General features: G+C 44.9%; 1 protein-coding gene across 1 annotated transcript in view; it reads left to right on the top strand.

Moving 5' to 3' along the window:
- The window catches only part of LOC146821397 (kinesin-like protein KIF28), a 777,435-nt gene that overhangs the window by 259,765 nt on the left and 501,612 nt on the right, over positions 1-16,058 (top strand). Inside the window, exon 16 of the mRNA XM_085609842.1 lies at positions 2,504-2,558. Coding sequence (XP_085465968.1) covers positions 2,504-2,558 — 55 coding nt within the window. The remainder of the gene's footprint in view (positions 1-2,503; positions 2,559-16,058) is intronic.

Here is a 16,058-nt window from a genome sequence, read left to right as displayed (position 1 = left end):
GCATATATATTTTTAAACCCTGCCAATTTCCATTATTATTTTTAAAGGCTATAATAATGTGCATATACGAGAAAATGCAGATGACACTACACACATGTGCAGTCTGTCGTCTGTTTTTACTCTTTGCTTTGCCAGATGCTACTCGCGCTGAATAGGGAATCAACTTCAGCTGCGGCACCAGGAAGATATTTAAACCCCACCAAAAAGCATTGCGATCACCGACGGAGTTCCTGTAATGGCCAAGTATGTTGAGCTGTGGGTCCTGAGCCGTGACAAAGTAAGTAGGGAAATGGGGGGGATACTCGTGCCAATCCCGATCCTGTGCGAATTGCGTCCGTGACTTATACATGGTCACGTCACCCTTCTTTTTAATCAATACTAGAGTGTGACAGTAAGCCGGACCCCCTCCAGGGACTCATGGAGTTTGACTCTTTGAATATGAGAGTAAGAATTAAATGTTTTTCATGTCTCCATGAGCACTACAGTCACAAAATGTATGATCATCCGGCCATCTGACAATCTAGTACGGTTCCGCATATTTATCAATACGGCAATTCAGAATCACATGCCGACACGTACCGCTATACACCTCCGCATTTATTCCGACTATCACTAAGGCACGACAATACGAAGTCACACAAAGATAATAGTGCCTAGCATGATATCAACTCATTGTTATTGTGTGTTCTCATGTTTGTTTGTCTCTTTTATCTCCACAGGTACGAACCTAGAGGAAAGCATCCTCTTACACTTATCGCACCTTAGCGCGTGCGTCACTTAGGAGCCTGTACACATTCTGTAAACTCACGTTTTAATTTACCATTCACACATAGGTCCTGATGAACGCTAGAATTAACACAAGGCCTGGCTGAAACTAGTTGACCACACTGGATGTGGGAGCCCATGGTCATCTCCAAACACATCCGCAGCCTTGCTTTTAACACTGCCAAGGGCCCACGATTAAATTTCCCTTGTGGACTTTGGGACCCTTAGGACAGTGTTTAAATCAACGGCCTTAACACCATCACTGCACACTCACTTAACACAATCCGCTCCGCTGTAAACAGACGTCGCAGCACACCCAAGGCACACTCGGTGCCCTGGGTGGGGCCCGATGATGAAGCATGCCACCAACTAGGTTGGTGGGTGAGGGCCTTCATGAAAAATAAATTGTTTTTTTCTGACACACAACACATGAGTTTCTATATAATAGCTATCTCCTGTTGATTATCTCTAAATATGCTTCTGTGTCGTCAGAGATTGTCAACTGAAGATAAACGGTTGTATGATGGAACCCTGCAGGCCTATACCCCACACGCCTTTACAATACAGTCAGTACCCCACGTGCGACATTTCCACTTGTTACTTTAGCACGCAAGTTGTTACAACAACTTGCTTTAGGGGGTGCTGGACTTTGGAATAGTATAAATTACTATTGCAACTCCAGTCTACGCAACAGTAGGGAAGGTGTTGGATTTAGAAATTCCAACACCAGTCCAACAACGTGCCCCTTACAGCAAGTCGTTGTAATGACTTGCGTGCTAAAGTAACACGTGGTAACGTTAGATGCAGACTACCAACCTTGTTGTAAAGGCTGGTCTTTGTAAAGGCTACAGAGTAAATGATGTTTCTCAAGACAAGCATATGTCCAACAATTGTCTGAGAATTGACTATGTAAAGATTCATGTTTGGATTCAGTGTACATAAATGTATCCCAAGTGTATAATAAGAAAATGTGGCATGGGCCCAGCAGTCATGGACCAATGTTATAGATCCCTTACCCTAGCACATTCAACAGCCAGATGGCACTAACCAAGGATGTAACCTAACAGGCACTTCCTTCCTAATGCAAAATTTAAACAGGCAGCCTCTCCAAAACCTACCTTTCACTCTACCCTCATTAAGTGTGTAACAGAAATGGTTTGATGTATGTCATAAATCCATTGCTGACTTGTTTCATTCAAGGATATTCCCAGAAACAGTAGTCTTATCAATGCTGGATGATCTAAGTTGGCTTGTGGATAAAGTGGAATCAGGAATATTGTTAGATTTGTCGGTTGCTTTAACGGCATCAACAAAACACTCATTTATCCATTCTGTTTGGCGTGCTATAAAATGATTGTGCCTGCCCAATCCTGGTGTAGAAGACCAATTGCCAGGTAGTACATTTCTGACAGAAGAGGCAGCTAAAGCTCCACCATCAGAAACCTTGTAGGCCCTCCACTTCCTAATGAGATGAATGTACTGCAAGTCTGGCCATGCTCCTCGCCGATTTATGATAAGGGTCGACTTTCACAAACTCTAAGGGGCAGATTTACAAGCCCCTTGCGCCACTTTTGCGTCACTGTTAACATGGGAAAATTGACGCAAAAGTGGCGCAAGGGGCTTGTAAATATGCCCCTAAATGTCTCCCAGAGTACTGGGATCAAGCAAGAAAATGCAAAAATAGCCTTAAATTGATTAATAATTGTCGTGACTGAATTCTAACTCCACTCTTTTTCAGGTTCCTGTGATGCAGGTCAGTCGACATCAAATGCAATAATTCTTAGAGGCTTGGGGTAAGTAAAAAGAAAAATTAGAACATTATGGCACGTGTTCAGATTTATTCTTAGCCGCTGAAACCATGTGAACATAAGGAAGTAACTAATTTGCATATTAAGTGACATCACAAGAAGTGACATCATAGGAAATGGTATCTCGACCTTACCATTTCTTTGATTCTAATAGGAAAGTTTCACTTTGATCCTGTGGCAGCTTAAAAGTTTTTGTATTCACCCAGGGGCATTCTTTCCAGTTACTTAATGGGAATATGTTAATACATCGTGTATGTTGTTTTGCCTGATGTTCTGTATTATTGTTTAGATTTCAGCAGAAAAAACTGCACATCTGTATTAATAAATCTAAATTGATTAAGCAGTCACTGCTGATATCGGTTTTAGAGAGTGCTGGTCACTCATTCAGATCCTGACATAATGAATGCTGTCCTTCATCATTCCAAGGCTACTGTAATGATTACTATGTTAGATTGGGTAATAGTGATGGTGCACACTAATGCAATATGTAAAGCACTTTTGATGAAGATGCATGTAGAGAGTTATTTATAATAAGTATGAGTCATTCTTTCCTCCATAAGGTGGAATATCTTTGTCTCCTGTTGCACATTTCCGCATAGATTAATAGGAAAACAGTGCATCCCTCAACCCACTAGAGACACATGGGCCCTAATACCAGCCCACTACAGATTCAGACTGGCCGAGTATAAGCAGACAGTACAACCATCCCACACAAACTGTAGTACCAGCATTGGAATACATTTCCCCAGAACCATATCACTTCTGTAAAGCTAAGTAATGGTTATAGGCCTTAAAAGTGGGTGTGCATCTCAAAACTTGAACCATACAGGCAACTTCAATAGGAAGACCTAGACACCAGTGCTCTAGGTTCCCAGTGCCACATAGACAGGCGCATTCTCAGAAGGTATAGCATGATTAAGACCTGGGATCAAAACAGAGGAAGCAGGGCCTTGCTCTTGTTACTGCATCTGAAACCTGCTGCACACCTCCAGAACACAACTGGAAGAGACAGACGTTCTGAGGTGAGGAGTACTCAGCTCAGTGAGTCTTCCCTTGCGTTGCCCACACCCTTCATTTAGACTGCGTTCAGTTAAAAAAAGCTGCAACTCTACCCAGGGGGCCATCTGGAAGGCTAGCCCAGCTAAATTCTTGCGCCAAGTGTCTCCTTCATTGTTTACTTATGCCTTGATGGTAGTGTGTCTGTTTCCAGAATCACAGTCTTGAGCTGCACAGACCCCACAAAGGCCTGTATAGTCAAACAGACAGACAGCACTTTCCAACTTTAAGATTGTCCAAAGTTTGTTATCTCCTCAGAGACCTTGAGCAAAGATAAATCTTAGCTTTGCATCCCAGTTTTAACTTGTAACGCCTAGGCAGGGCGGCTTTAGTGCTGGTGGCGCCCAGTGCGACAATGTTAGTTGGCGCCCCCAATGACCACCTCCACCACGGATTCTCTCACTAGCACCCTTTAACAGTGACCAAGTCTCCATAACCACTCTCTCTCAGATGCATTGAATTATAATATAGTGCCACTCATACCAGTAAAGGATGTCAGAGCACTTTGCATCCCACACACATTACACAGAGACAATCAATCATACGTGTGTAAATCAGTGTTTAGGAAATGTTGCATAAGCCAAAGGAATACAAGTGTAGGAGTCACAAGTCATCTATACTGGTAGGCAGTATAGTTTAAGAGTGCTCGGTGTGGAGAAGCACAAACTCAGAGTCGAAAAAGAAACAGCATAGTTGGGAGTTTTCTTTAATAATAAGAAACGATTTATAGCCAAAGTAACCCTTTTTGCAACATTAACCACTGTTCTAATGTATACTTTGCAGTGTGTATGCAGTTCTATGATGAAAGTTAATAGCTCACTGTTCTATATTAGGACGCCGATGACACCCAAATTATGGTGTCCCTGACCCACTCGAAGAATATCTCAGCGTTCAACTTTAGGAGCTGCATGCAGGCAGTCTCCGAATGGATGATTCTAAACTCTCTGAAGTTGAACGGTGATAAGACCGAAGTCCTGATTTTCGGGAACAATCAGGATTGTTGGTCTGATGAGTGGTGGCCCCCTTCTCTGGGTTCTTGTCCTATTCCATCTCAGTCCGCCAGGAACCTGGGCGTCATATTTGACACTTCACTGTCAATGACCCTCCAGGTTAACAGAACGGTTTCTACTTGCTGGGGGGTCATTAAGATTTTGAGGAGAATTGTTCACTATCTTTCTCCTCAATCACGTATGCAGATTGTGGTGGCACTGGTTGGATCAAGACTAGATTACTGCAACTCCTTATATGCTGAAATTAATAAGGGCTTGATCCATCGCCTTCAGGTGATACAAAATGCGGCAGCGCGATTTGTTCTATCTGTTCCTGCTGCATCTTCGGCCACCTTAGCCAGGAAAAGCCTTCACTGGCTCCCCATCCAATATAGGATTTCTTTTAAACTTCTGACTCTGGTTTTTGGAGCCTTAAGGGCAGATCCTCCTAATGCTCTGGGCTCTCTCTTGATTTGCTACGCTCCTAGCAGGGCTCTTCGTTCTGCAAATATGCACTTGTTAGTAATTCCCCGTTTTAAGAAAGTTAGATGGGGAAGTAGGGCTTTTTCTGTTGTGGCCCCACGGCTGTGGAATGCTCTTCCCTTTGACATCAAGGTTCAACCCTCTATGACCATGTTCAAAAAAGCACTCAAAACCTGGTATTTCTCTAAGGCCTACCAGTAAGCAACTGTGATTGAAGATCCTATATTTGGTTAGGCGCCTTGACGCCCATTGGGCTAAGTTGCGCGCTATAAATTAATTTTCATTTCATTTCATTTCAAGTTATAAATTTCAAGTAACAAAAGCATGTCTCTTTTAAAAGCAGTAACCTGCTGATCTGTTTACATTATATGCACTCTGTAATCTACTTGGTACACGTTCTTTTCAGCAGGCATACTAACCCTCTGCACTCCCTTCACATAATCCAAAACCTCAACTAATCAAAACTCTGATCCCTCTCCATAAAGAACATTAATCACAGGAGTTATCTTGACATTTTTGTGAGGCCTGGTAATTGCCAGAGGGAAGAAACGCTGCAGCAGGTGCTTTATAACAGAATAAACTTGCAAACAGGGCTCCCCCAGGAAGCCAGTACCCAGTGCAGTGGAACCGGTCGCACCGCCCCAGAGCCGGCCCTGCGCCTAGGGTCAAAACCTCCGGGTCTGGAGTAGCAGACGGACTCTTCCTCACATGTTTGGCTACTCATCATCACTGCAAGTTCTTGTTGATCTCCGTGGCTAGAATCCGGGTTTCATAATGATGCAATGCTGAACCCCAACAGTGGAGAACGAGATGAGATTCTGGGAGCAAGTACAGTGGAACCCAAGGCACCACAAACACCTTTGAATCCTGTAGAGACGGATCAAATAGAGAGACAATGATATATGTATATATGGAAACAGAACCCAACAACTAGTCTTCTCCCATCCCTGAAGAGGACCACTGCTCACTAAATCTCCCTGCATCCCACTCCAAGGATAAGCTGACTGCCTGGATAGGAGCACTGTAAAGTGTGAACGGATGCATGTTTTGCACTATCCACTGGTATGTACACCATCCCCACATCTCTCTAGAACTGGGTTTTGATAAAATGGAGATTTTGGGCCAGCACCAACTTGGACTTGGGCACATTCACATTCATCCGGAATCCAAGGGAACTGTGTATCGCACACATCCTCTCTGCATCCTCCACATATTTGGTCCTGGATGGAGAATGAATCAACAAATCATTCCAAGACTGGTATAGATCCACACTTTTACAATATATGGTAGTCCCCACTGGGGCAACCACCTTGGAAAAGTACTTAGAGTGGACTTCAGACCAAAAAGGAGGTCATTATACTATAAATGTGATGAAAGAACTTCAAACTTTGGGACTCAGTAACGAAGAACCCAGACTGGAATGTTAAGATAAGCATCCTCCAAACCCAGTGTTGGCAGAGTCTCATAGTCAGGTGACTGATGCTCTGAAGAGTGTCCTGCAAAACAGATCGACCCCTTTCCGATTGTTGATCATTCTAAATCCTGCATGATCAGTAACACTAAAAAATGTGACAGTGAATCTTATCACTTTGATGTCTAATGGGCACTGGACAGGTGGCCACCTTGTCCAACAGAGATTAAAGTTCAGCTTTGAGTGTGGCCTGTTTGTCCAAAACTTCCAACCAGGGTTGTGAGAGGCATGGAATTCGGTAGCAGAGAAGAGAGTTCCAATCAGGTATTACTGTCACAAAATGTCCAACACCCAAGTATCAACAAAAAACCTGCCATCAATCGAGGTCCCCTGAATCCTTTCTCTAGGGGAACTGTGTAGATAGTCATGAGTGATGAAAAGGCCTTAAAGTAGGATCACCTGAAAACGCCTATGCCAGAGCCCACTCTTTGCCCCAGAAGTGACGAGCAGCACTTCTTAGTTGGCTAGTAGAAGGATGATGGATGTTGGACTTGGCCCTCTCTGCAGGGTCACCCCAAAATGTTGCCCTCACCCTTCCTATTTTGCTGAATTTGTTTATGTTGGCGATAGTATTCTGTGCATTTTACCATTGCTAAGCAATGGTAAAGTGCTTGTGCTCATTCCCTAAGAATTAGTAAAATTGGCTTACACCTGAATAGCATATTTCATTTGCATATGAGTCCCTAGTAAAGTGGCATTCCATATAGCCAGGTCTGTAAATTAAATGCTGCTATTGAGCCTGCAGAAATTATTGTGCCACCCACTAAAGTAGCCCTCCTAAACATGTCTCAGGCCTGCCATTGCAGCCTGCTATCAGTTCGAAACTTTCATTGCGACCTGGCAAAATAGCCAATTTGACAAGCCTAAAACTCCCTTTTTAATACATATAAGTCACCCTTAAGGTAGGCCCTCAACAGTCCTTAGAGCTGAGTGCATTATAATTAAGAGGTTGGACATGTACTCTTGAGTTTTACATGTATTGGTAGTGAAAAACCGTTAAATTAGTGTTTCACTGCAGTGAGTCTAAGCCTCCACCAGAAGACAACATTGGGTTGCATTATTACATTGATTTAATGTTAACTTTTGATTGAGAAGAGGCAGGAGAGTCATGATTAGTTTCTGAGGAATTGTAATTTAAAATCATCGTTGATGGTAATGTCGGCTTTTAAGTCACAGTTCTTAAAAATGCCACTTTTAGAAAATTAAAAGACACAGAGATGATGGATGGAATGCAGAGGGAAATCAAACATTCACCTCCAGTCAAGAGATCTGGGTTAAATCCATTGTTCTTTTGCTTACCTTGCCACCTCAGTTTAGACGCAGCCATATGCAAATCAGTCTTGACCAGGGGTCTCCAACGAGTTGCTCGGGAGCTACTGGTAGCTCGCCAGTTTCCTGAAAGTATCTCTCAGAGTTGAAGACAAGCCAAGACAATCTCAGAGAGTCCATGCATATAAAAGAAGGCAGCACCGCTCATCTCACAACACTTAGAGGGAAAGCCAACCAAACCAATAGCAGACCCTTTTAATAACACTCAAACACAAACTGAGTTGGGTTACGGGTCTGCCACATGACCGTCTGTATCCACTCTAACTCTTAATCACAAGGAGATTTGCCATGGTATACACCCTGCTCTTTCAGTCCCAGCACATATGTGAACAATGCACTATCAAAGAATGACAGTAGTACTCAGTGCTGTCCCACCAAAGTGTGGGACTGTAGGAGCCGGAGAGAAAATTTGTTAGGAGCATGATCAACCCAAGAGCTGAGAGGAGCAGTGTATTGATCCAAAGCAAATAAATAATAGCCTCATCTGCATTTATTTATGTGATGTCTGTCTGACATGGTGTCGCTCCCTAATAAACATTGTTGTTTCCTGGAAGCTACGTCTAGAGTCAAGGACCGTCAAATGTGTATGCTGGCCTGCATCATAAGGGTTTTATCTTTGGTGCAATTGTTTCCGTTCATGGCATAATAGTGCCCATGCTGTAATAATGGTCATCCTTGACTATTACGGGTATTTTTTAGTGTAGTTTTCCAATACCGGCTACCATCATTAACATATTGACTGGCCTACTTTTAGCCCCCCTGACAAAATGATGACTGTTTCTTGCATAAAAATGGCAATAACGGATATACATTGGGCATCCTGGATGTTATGGCGCCCAGCCTTGGTATGTTGGCCCTGGTATAACGGTGGGCATTATTTGCATAACAAAAGCATACTTGGTGCTATGGTGAAAATCCATTACCTATGATTGTAATACTTGGGCACTTTAAGCAGAATCTGTCTATGTGAGGCATTTTTACATGATAGTACTGATATTTGCGGATTTTTGTTTTCTAAAATTGAAAACTGATATTTTAATGGCAAATATGTTTTTTAGAAAATATTTGTTATTTTGGAAACTGAGTTTGTTTGCCCAAAATGGAAAGTGGTATTTGATAGAAAAAAAATGCGTATTTTCAATAATTAATATGCTGACAAAGACAAAATACTTTATTTCTAAAACACATTTAAAGTTGATAGCAGAATGCTAATTCAAGCTGAGCTGGGGGTGGGGGGGGGCACTTACTGCTCTAGTTCGGTCCTTTGTGCCGCAAAGCATTTGATAATTTGAATGTAACTTCATTACTGAGGGGGTGGCATTTAATAGTGAGAAATGCTTTCCTGCTATTTCTGCTGGTAACCTTATCTTGAATGCTTGGGTGATTACTACTGACAATCCTGCTTAGAGTGGTCATAATGTAATGTTAACACATGTTGCCACTACTTTACAGTGATAACATATACTAGTAGTTCAGCAGGACTTTCCTTGAGCAGAAGTAGCTCTCAACACAGAAAAGGTTGGAGACCCCTGGTCTTGACCCTGTGCCTCATAGGAACAGTCTAGCCCGAACTGCCAAGCCAGTTCCTCCCTGGACCAGAAACAAGCATACTGGGACCGGTTTTGGGGCATCACCCCTCATCAGCCGGGCTAGCTTGAATTCAGTGGCACAGTGAGCCTGGGACCCACGTCTGAGCATAACTGGCACACTTAGGGTGAGAAAGCAAAAGACACACAGATGATGGACGAAATGCAGAGCAAATCAAAAATTCACCCCTAGTCAACAGATCTGGGTTAAATCCATTGTTCTTGTGTTCGCTACTCCAGTTTAGAGCCAGCCATATGCAAATCAGTCTTGACCCTAAGCCTCATGGGAACAGTCCAGCCCAAACTGCCAAGCCAGTTCCTCCCTGGACCAGAAACAAGCATCCTGGGACCGTTTTCGTGGCATCACCCCTCATCAACCAGTCTAGCTTGAATCTAGTGGCACAGTGAAACCGGGACCCACGTCTGGGCATACCTGGTGCACTTAGGGCGAGAAAGCAAAAGACACAAAGATGATAGACGGAATGCAGAGCAAATCAAACATTTACCCCTCAGTCAAGAGATCTGAGTTAAATCCATCATTGCTCACCATGCAACCCCTTCCCCGTTCCCTGGGCCGATTTCGGCCCCAAGGACCCCATCCCCCGAGGCCGGGCATTTTGAGAATGGGGAAGGTGGTCACTTGGCCTGCCCTCCACAGCCTGATTTCCTCCAGGGCCCGGTCTTTCTTTTTTGATTTTTAAAATTTGTATTTTTAAATTAAAGGGAGAGGGAGCGCAGCCCCCCTCCCGGGCCAATTTAGGCCCCAGGGACCCATCCACTGGGGTCTGCCCTTTTTTTTTTTTAAAGGGAGGTGGTCTGCACTGCCCTTCGATTTTATCCCCTGGGGACCCCAGCCCCCGTGGCCTGGCCTCTATACCAGGTGCCCTGGTTCCACCCAGTTTTTTTTCTCAACAGGTAATGACTCTAAGACCATCAATCAAAACATTCTTTAGTGGAAGAGACCCAAGTATTGTTTCTTCCAATGTCTATGACTTGACCGCTAATTATTTAATGCTTGCAGCAGATATGTACACTTGAATATTTCACCCCAAAATTTTAATATTCCTGTGATTCTGGATGAAATGACTCAGCAGTCCTATTTTCTTAGGTTATAGCTTTTGTCATTGCCTTTCAAAAAAAAAATTCTAAAAAATATTGTACACGTAGTACTTACATTTGTAAACAAAATGACTAAGAACAAAACTTATACAAATCAAAGACAAAAAACATTACATGACATGACTTATTGAATATGTACAATACGGTGTCCTACTTTGTCCTATTAAACAGTCCAGCCTGAACTGCCAAGCCAGATTCTCCCTGGACCAGAAACAAGCATCCTCGGACCGGTTTCAGGGCATCACCCCTCATCTGCCAGGCTAGGTTGAATCGAGTGGCACAGTGAGCCCAGGACCCAGGTCTGGGCATACCTGGTGCACTTAGGGTGAGAAAGCAAAAGACACACAGATGATGGACGGAATGCAAAGCAAATCAAGCATTTAACCCCAGTCAAGAGATCTGGGATAAATCCACCATTCTTTTGCTCTCCATGCCACCCCTTCCCCCTTCCCTGGGCCGATTTTGACCCCGGGGACCCCATCCCCCTGGGCCCAACATTTTTAGAATGGGAAAGGTGGTCACGTGGGCCCCATCCCCAGCCCAATTTCTCCCGGGGCCTGGCCTTCCTTTTTTGTTTTTAAAATTCTTGTTTTTAAATTAAATTGCCCCCCCCACCCCCCTCCAAGACCGATTTCCCTTAACTTCCTGGCTTCAGAATAACTTTTCCTAAGAGATATTGACATAGCGCTATTTTGTGGGCGTGCAGTCAGGGCTTTGTGCAAGGATGTAAGTGCTTGTGTGTTCACAGGATGTTCACGATTTTTCCATGAGTCGCGCTAATACTAATCTGAATTTCAGTATCTAATAGTTCCACCGCGTCCTTCATATTACCCCGGAAATTATTATTGTAGAAATTCACTAATAACCAATCACATTCCTTATTCCCCTCTATCAAAAGAATTTGGAAATAAGGACTCGGGTGCCTAACGTTTTTGATTTTGAGGGGGAGGGTATTTGCAATCAAAGTCAATAGCCCCCCCCCCCCCTTGCTCTGCCTGAAGTTGAAGGGAGCGCATCTGTTTGGAAAGAGCGAAGCCCATATAAAAATATAGGTTTGGTTGCCCATGTTTCTTGAATGCATAAGAGGTCTGATTCTTTCCATTGTGCGCACCAATCTGGATTGCTCACCTTTGAAGAAACACCTGAAGTATTCCATGGGGATTTTTTTAAAGGGAGTGCAGAGCCCTTTATTGCAGCCTCCCTGTCTTGACAGTTTTGGATAGGGTTTATATCCTGAGTATTTCTCGTATTTGCTAACTCCCTTAACTGAGTCGTGGCTACCCCTGACAGTCAGTCACAGGATTCCCAGTTAACCAGCCGGGTTAAGGGGTCAAATCTATTTGCTAGGACCAACCCATTTTTCTCTGAATGCCCTGACTTTATAATGCCCGCTATACCCTCTGTTGGTAGACCGATGGGCTTTATTGGTTGACCTGAGTGAAAGCTATAAAAATGTTCAAGTGGGGGTACAGAAATCTGAGAAAAAAGGGGGAGATTGGTCTGGAAGTAGTACAAAAAGGACATAGTAACATGTTTATTATTGAAATTTACCACCACGCAAGCCCCCGGAGTTTGATTTGGATGAAGACCCCACCCAACTCACCCTCCTTGCCATAATGATATGTCTGGCACAACCCCTAGTACCATCAAAGATAGTGGCCCAAGAGTTCAGCCAGTGGAGAAATGTATCCATCAATTGAGTAGTAGTTTCCCTTTGGCCATCCCCCAGCAGTGGAACATTTGTCAATACCAGGACCAGTGCGGAAGCAGTGGGAGAAAGGTCCAGTACCGAATTGGAGTCCCAGGACTGTGCTAATCGGCATGCAGTTCACCCGGTGTCCTCAACGGGTCCTTGCCCCCCTCTTTTGTTTATGTCCCTATAAGAATCTATACCGGGGGGGATAATGCAACTTGCTGCCCTAGAATATATCGGCTGCCTCTGGATCGATAAAGGTGATGGATGAGGCACGGCATAGAGAGACTGGAGAGAGGGTAAAGATGGCGCTACAGCCTGCTCTGATTGCCCACTGGGGGAGCCACCAGACCTTGGGGGTGGCGGAGGGACCGTGGTTGTTTTGGATTTTGTGATTATGTTATCCGGGTTCTCCTCAATTTTCTCAAGTCTACCAAGTAGTGGGCCAAACAGAGCCTTAACCAATTTTTCCAACTTATTCCAGTCAAAGTCAAGGTTTTGGGTGATGGCAGTTCTTAATTCTGGGGATGAGGGTTTTTTTTTACTCAGATCCCGTGATAGGCCCTTTCTTGGGACTTTAGAGCTTCTTGCTCTTTAGCCCCCCTTTTCCTCTTAGCAGCAGGTTGTGAGGACTGATCCACCTGTACCATGGAAACCATTACAGCAGCAGGAACTAGTGTGGGGGGCGAGGCCTAGCTGTAGGTACAAGGGATGAAGCAAGAGGGGTCTGAGAGGTAGACTAGAATATCTCTGGAGCGCGCCTACCCTCCTCCAGAGATAACCGGTGTTCAGTCAGTTTGATCTCGTATGAGAGTACATTTGCAGCCCTAGATAAAAAGACAAAAGGCATCTAGGGTAGTTGATGTGGCCGCAAAGCACGGTGGGGTATGGAGGCCCCTTGTAGCAGGCAAGCTGGAGGCGAAAAGGCAGATTCATTTAGCATTCCGTCCTTCATTTCTTGTTGCAGCACTTTCTAAAAGTGGCATTTTCAAAAAACACAATTTAAAAACCATCTTTAGATGTGTTTTTAAATTCTGAGCTCAGAGAGACCAAAATCTAAATCTCTAGCTGGTCCCAACAGAAAGTTACACTTGTAAAATGTTACAAGGCAGCTCAAATGATAGCCTATGGGAGAGCTAGCCCTTGCAAAAGTGAAAAACAAAATTGGCAGTATTTCAGGACATGTAGAACACACCAGTATGTGTCCTACCTTTTACATACTCTACACCCTGCCCACGGGGCTTCCTAGGGCGTACCTTAGCGGTGCTTGACATGCAATAGAAGGGAAGGTTTGGGCCTGGCAAGTGGTTGCAGTTGCCAGATCGACATGGCAGTTTAAAACTGCACTAATAGACACTGCAGTGGCAGGCAGGAGACACTAGAGACTTACCAGTAAATCATATATGCCAATCATGGATCACTAATCATAATCACAATTTATACAGGTAACACTAGCACTTTAGCACTGACCAGCAGTGGTAAAGTGCCCACAGTCACCAAGGCAACACAATCAAAGTCAAGCACACAGTCGAAAATACAGGAGGTAGAGGCAAAAAGGCTGGGGAAATCATGCCAAGGATGCCCGGTCTAACAGTAAATGCTCAACAAAACCCATGGGAAAAGAAAAACCTGAAATGGAAAACAATGAGATAATCCCAGAAAATAAGAAACACAGTGCTAATGGAAAATTTTAATCTTCAAAAGAAAACAGAAGACAGTCAGGCACAAATTCACTTGTTATAAAGCCAAGCCACTATGGACAAATGAAAATATCAAAGTATGTTTTGGTGGGTTAACAATAGATTATCCATTCACTTTCACCAGGATTTGAAATTGATGACTTTGAATTGTACTAGTAATTCCAATTAATTGGAAATAACAAGGGTCTGACAAAGAATATAAGCAATAACACCAAAAATATGATTAGCGAATAGTCATCAAAAACAAACCTCTTTGGACAGTTATCTTAGGTGGAACAGTAACAAGCATTGGCATAGCCAATAGGTCTCGCCTTTGGGACCTTATAAGAGTTAAGCCATGCAACAGTTCATGTTGTTGCACCAAGAATATTGTGCTGGATAACCAAACACTTATTAGGTCCCAAAGGCGAAACCTATTAGCTATGCCAATGCTTGTTTCATTTTGTTTGCTGATCCAAGAGGGATCAGTAAAAAAAATAGCATGGTGGGGGGAAGCAACATGGCTGGGATATAGATTCACAGACGCCTGGGGAAGCAGTTCAGAGGAATGCAGGTTGTGGGAAGCAACACAGAGGGCATGAGTGAAGGAAAGGATGCGGGAAGGGGAAGCAAACAGAGAAAGGAAAATTGGGAAGAACACATGGATAAGATAGAGCACAACAGTACAGAATATTGCAAATGTTTCCGTTCTGAAATGATGCGACTGTGAAAGAACTAAAACGAGTCTCTTTGAAGTTACATCAAAGTCTTCGTCGAGATTTTCTTTTCCACCCTGAGGGCAGAAATGCCGCCGCCCGCGGCCCCCGCAGAGGGCCACTAGAGCGGTCGGCGCCCTAGTGTCGCCTGGGCACCGGTCACCCCTCCCCGCCCCCCCTCCAGGGGGCGGGGACGCCGGCCGGTGTCTCCCTCCTCTCTCTACCAACCGGAAGTGACGCAGCAGCGTGTCACTTCCGGCCCTCTGTGGCGAGGGGGAGGCTATTTAGCCTTCCCCCACACTCCTGGCGACCTCGTTGTTCACCTCGCACGCCGCATCCCTCCCTACCGCTTACCCTGCGTGAGGGTCAGGTGGGGGTAAGAGTGTTGTAATGTTTCTTTTTTCGTTGCAGGCGGAGTTACAGGGCGATCTGAAAGCAGGCCGGTACCAAGGGTACCTCTGCGCGGCACCATAGGGGGTGCCTGAGCCAAATCCGAGGAGCCTCAGGGGAGGGCCCTGGAAGCAGTGTCGGCGCCCCGCTAGTCCTGCGGGCGGTTGTGGGCCTGAACAACCGGGGGTTTGCTATGCGACGCTCCGCCCCGGAAGGGGTGTGAGTAGAAGTTACCAACGGCACGTGATCCTGTAAGAGAATCACCTGGACGGCAGCAACGGTGGGGTTCCCCCAGCGCTGCCCGGCTCATCAGGCGGGCAGGTGGCCCAGTTGGTTGCCTGCCCTGGATCACCCGTAAGATAACCCACCCATTACATATTGGAATATGTAATAAACCTGCAGCAAACTTTACCCAACCCAACAGTCTGTGTGTATGTTATTTGGGTATGTATTCTGGGGGAGGGGGGACTGAGGAGTGCCAATGGCGATACTATGGAGGGCACCTGCTTTTAAGAAATGCTGGTGCTCAGCACTGGCAAGACCCGGCCCACTTAAAGCCCTGAAGGGGTGCCCCATTCAGCACTGTATACTGGAAGAGAATCACAAACAGCTTTGAATTAACAACTGTCTATGACAGACCAAAGCTCTGATGAGGGAGGGCGTGGGTTTGGGATCAGTGGCCTGGACAGCTTGTCATGGGCCCTAGTCGAAGTAAGGAAAAGAGCCATTGACTGATGTGTGAACTGTGAAACACAGGAATATTCTGAGTTCAGAGGGCCCCTCGGGCCTGTGTCCCGGTGCCACTGCTCCTGCTGCACCAATGGACATTATGCCCCTGTTGAGGGTAGCTGTTCTTCAGCATGTCACGTGCTGTAAAAATACCAGCCATACAGTGTGTCAGGCCCCTGCTGCACTCTGGGGCGGGGCCTGCCTGGCTTGTGATGCCGCTTCCTACTGTACTGCTTGGAATGTAA

Source organism: Triturus cristatus, chromosome 6 (genome assembly GCF_964204655.1).
Source record: "Triturus cristatus chromosome 6, aTriCri1.1, whole genome shotgun sequence".
Lineage (NCBI taxonomy): Eukaryota > Metazoa > Chordata > Amphibia > Caudata > Salamandridae > Triturus > Triturus cristatus.
The sequence above is the reverse complement of the archived record's forward strand: the minus strand, read 5'-3'. Positions and strand labels throughout refer to the sequence as shown.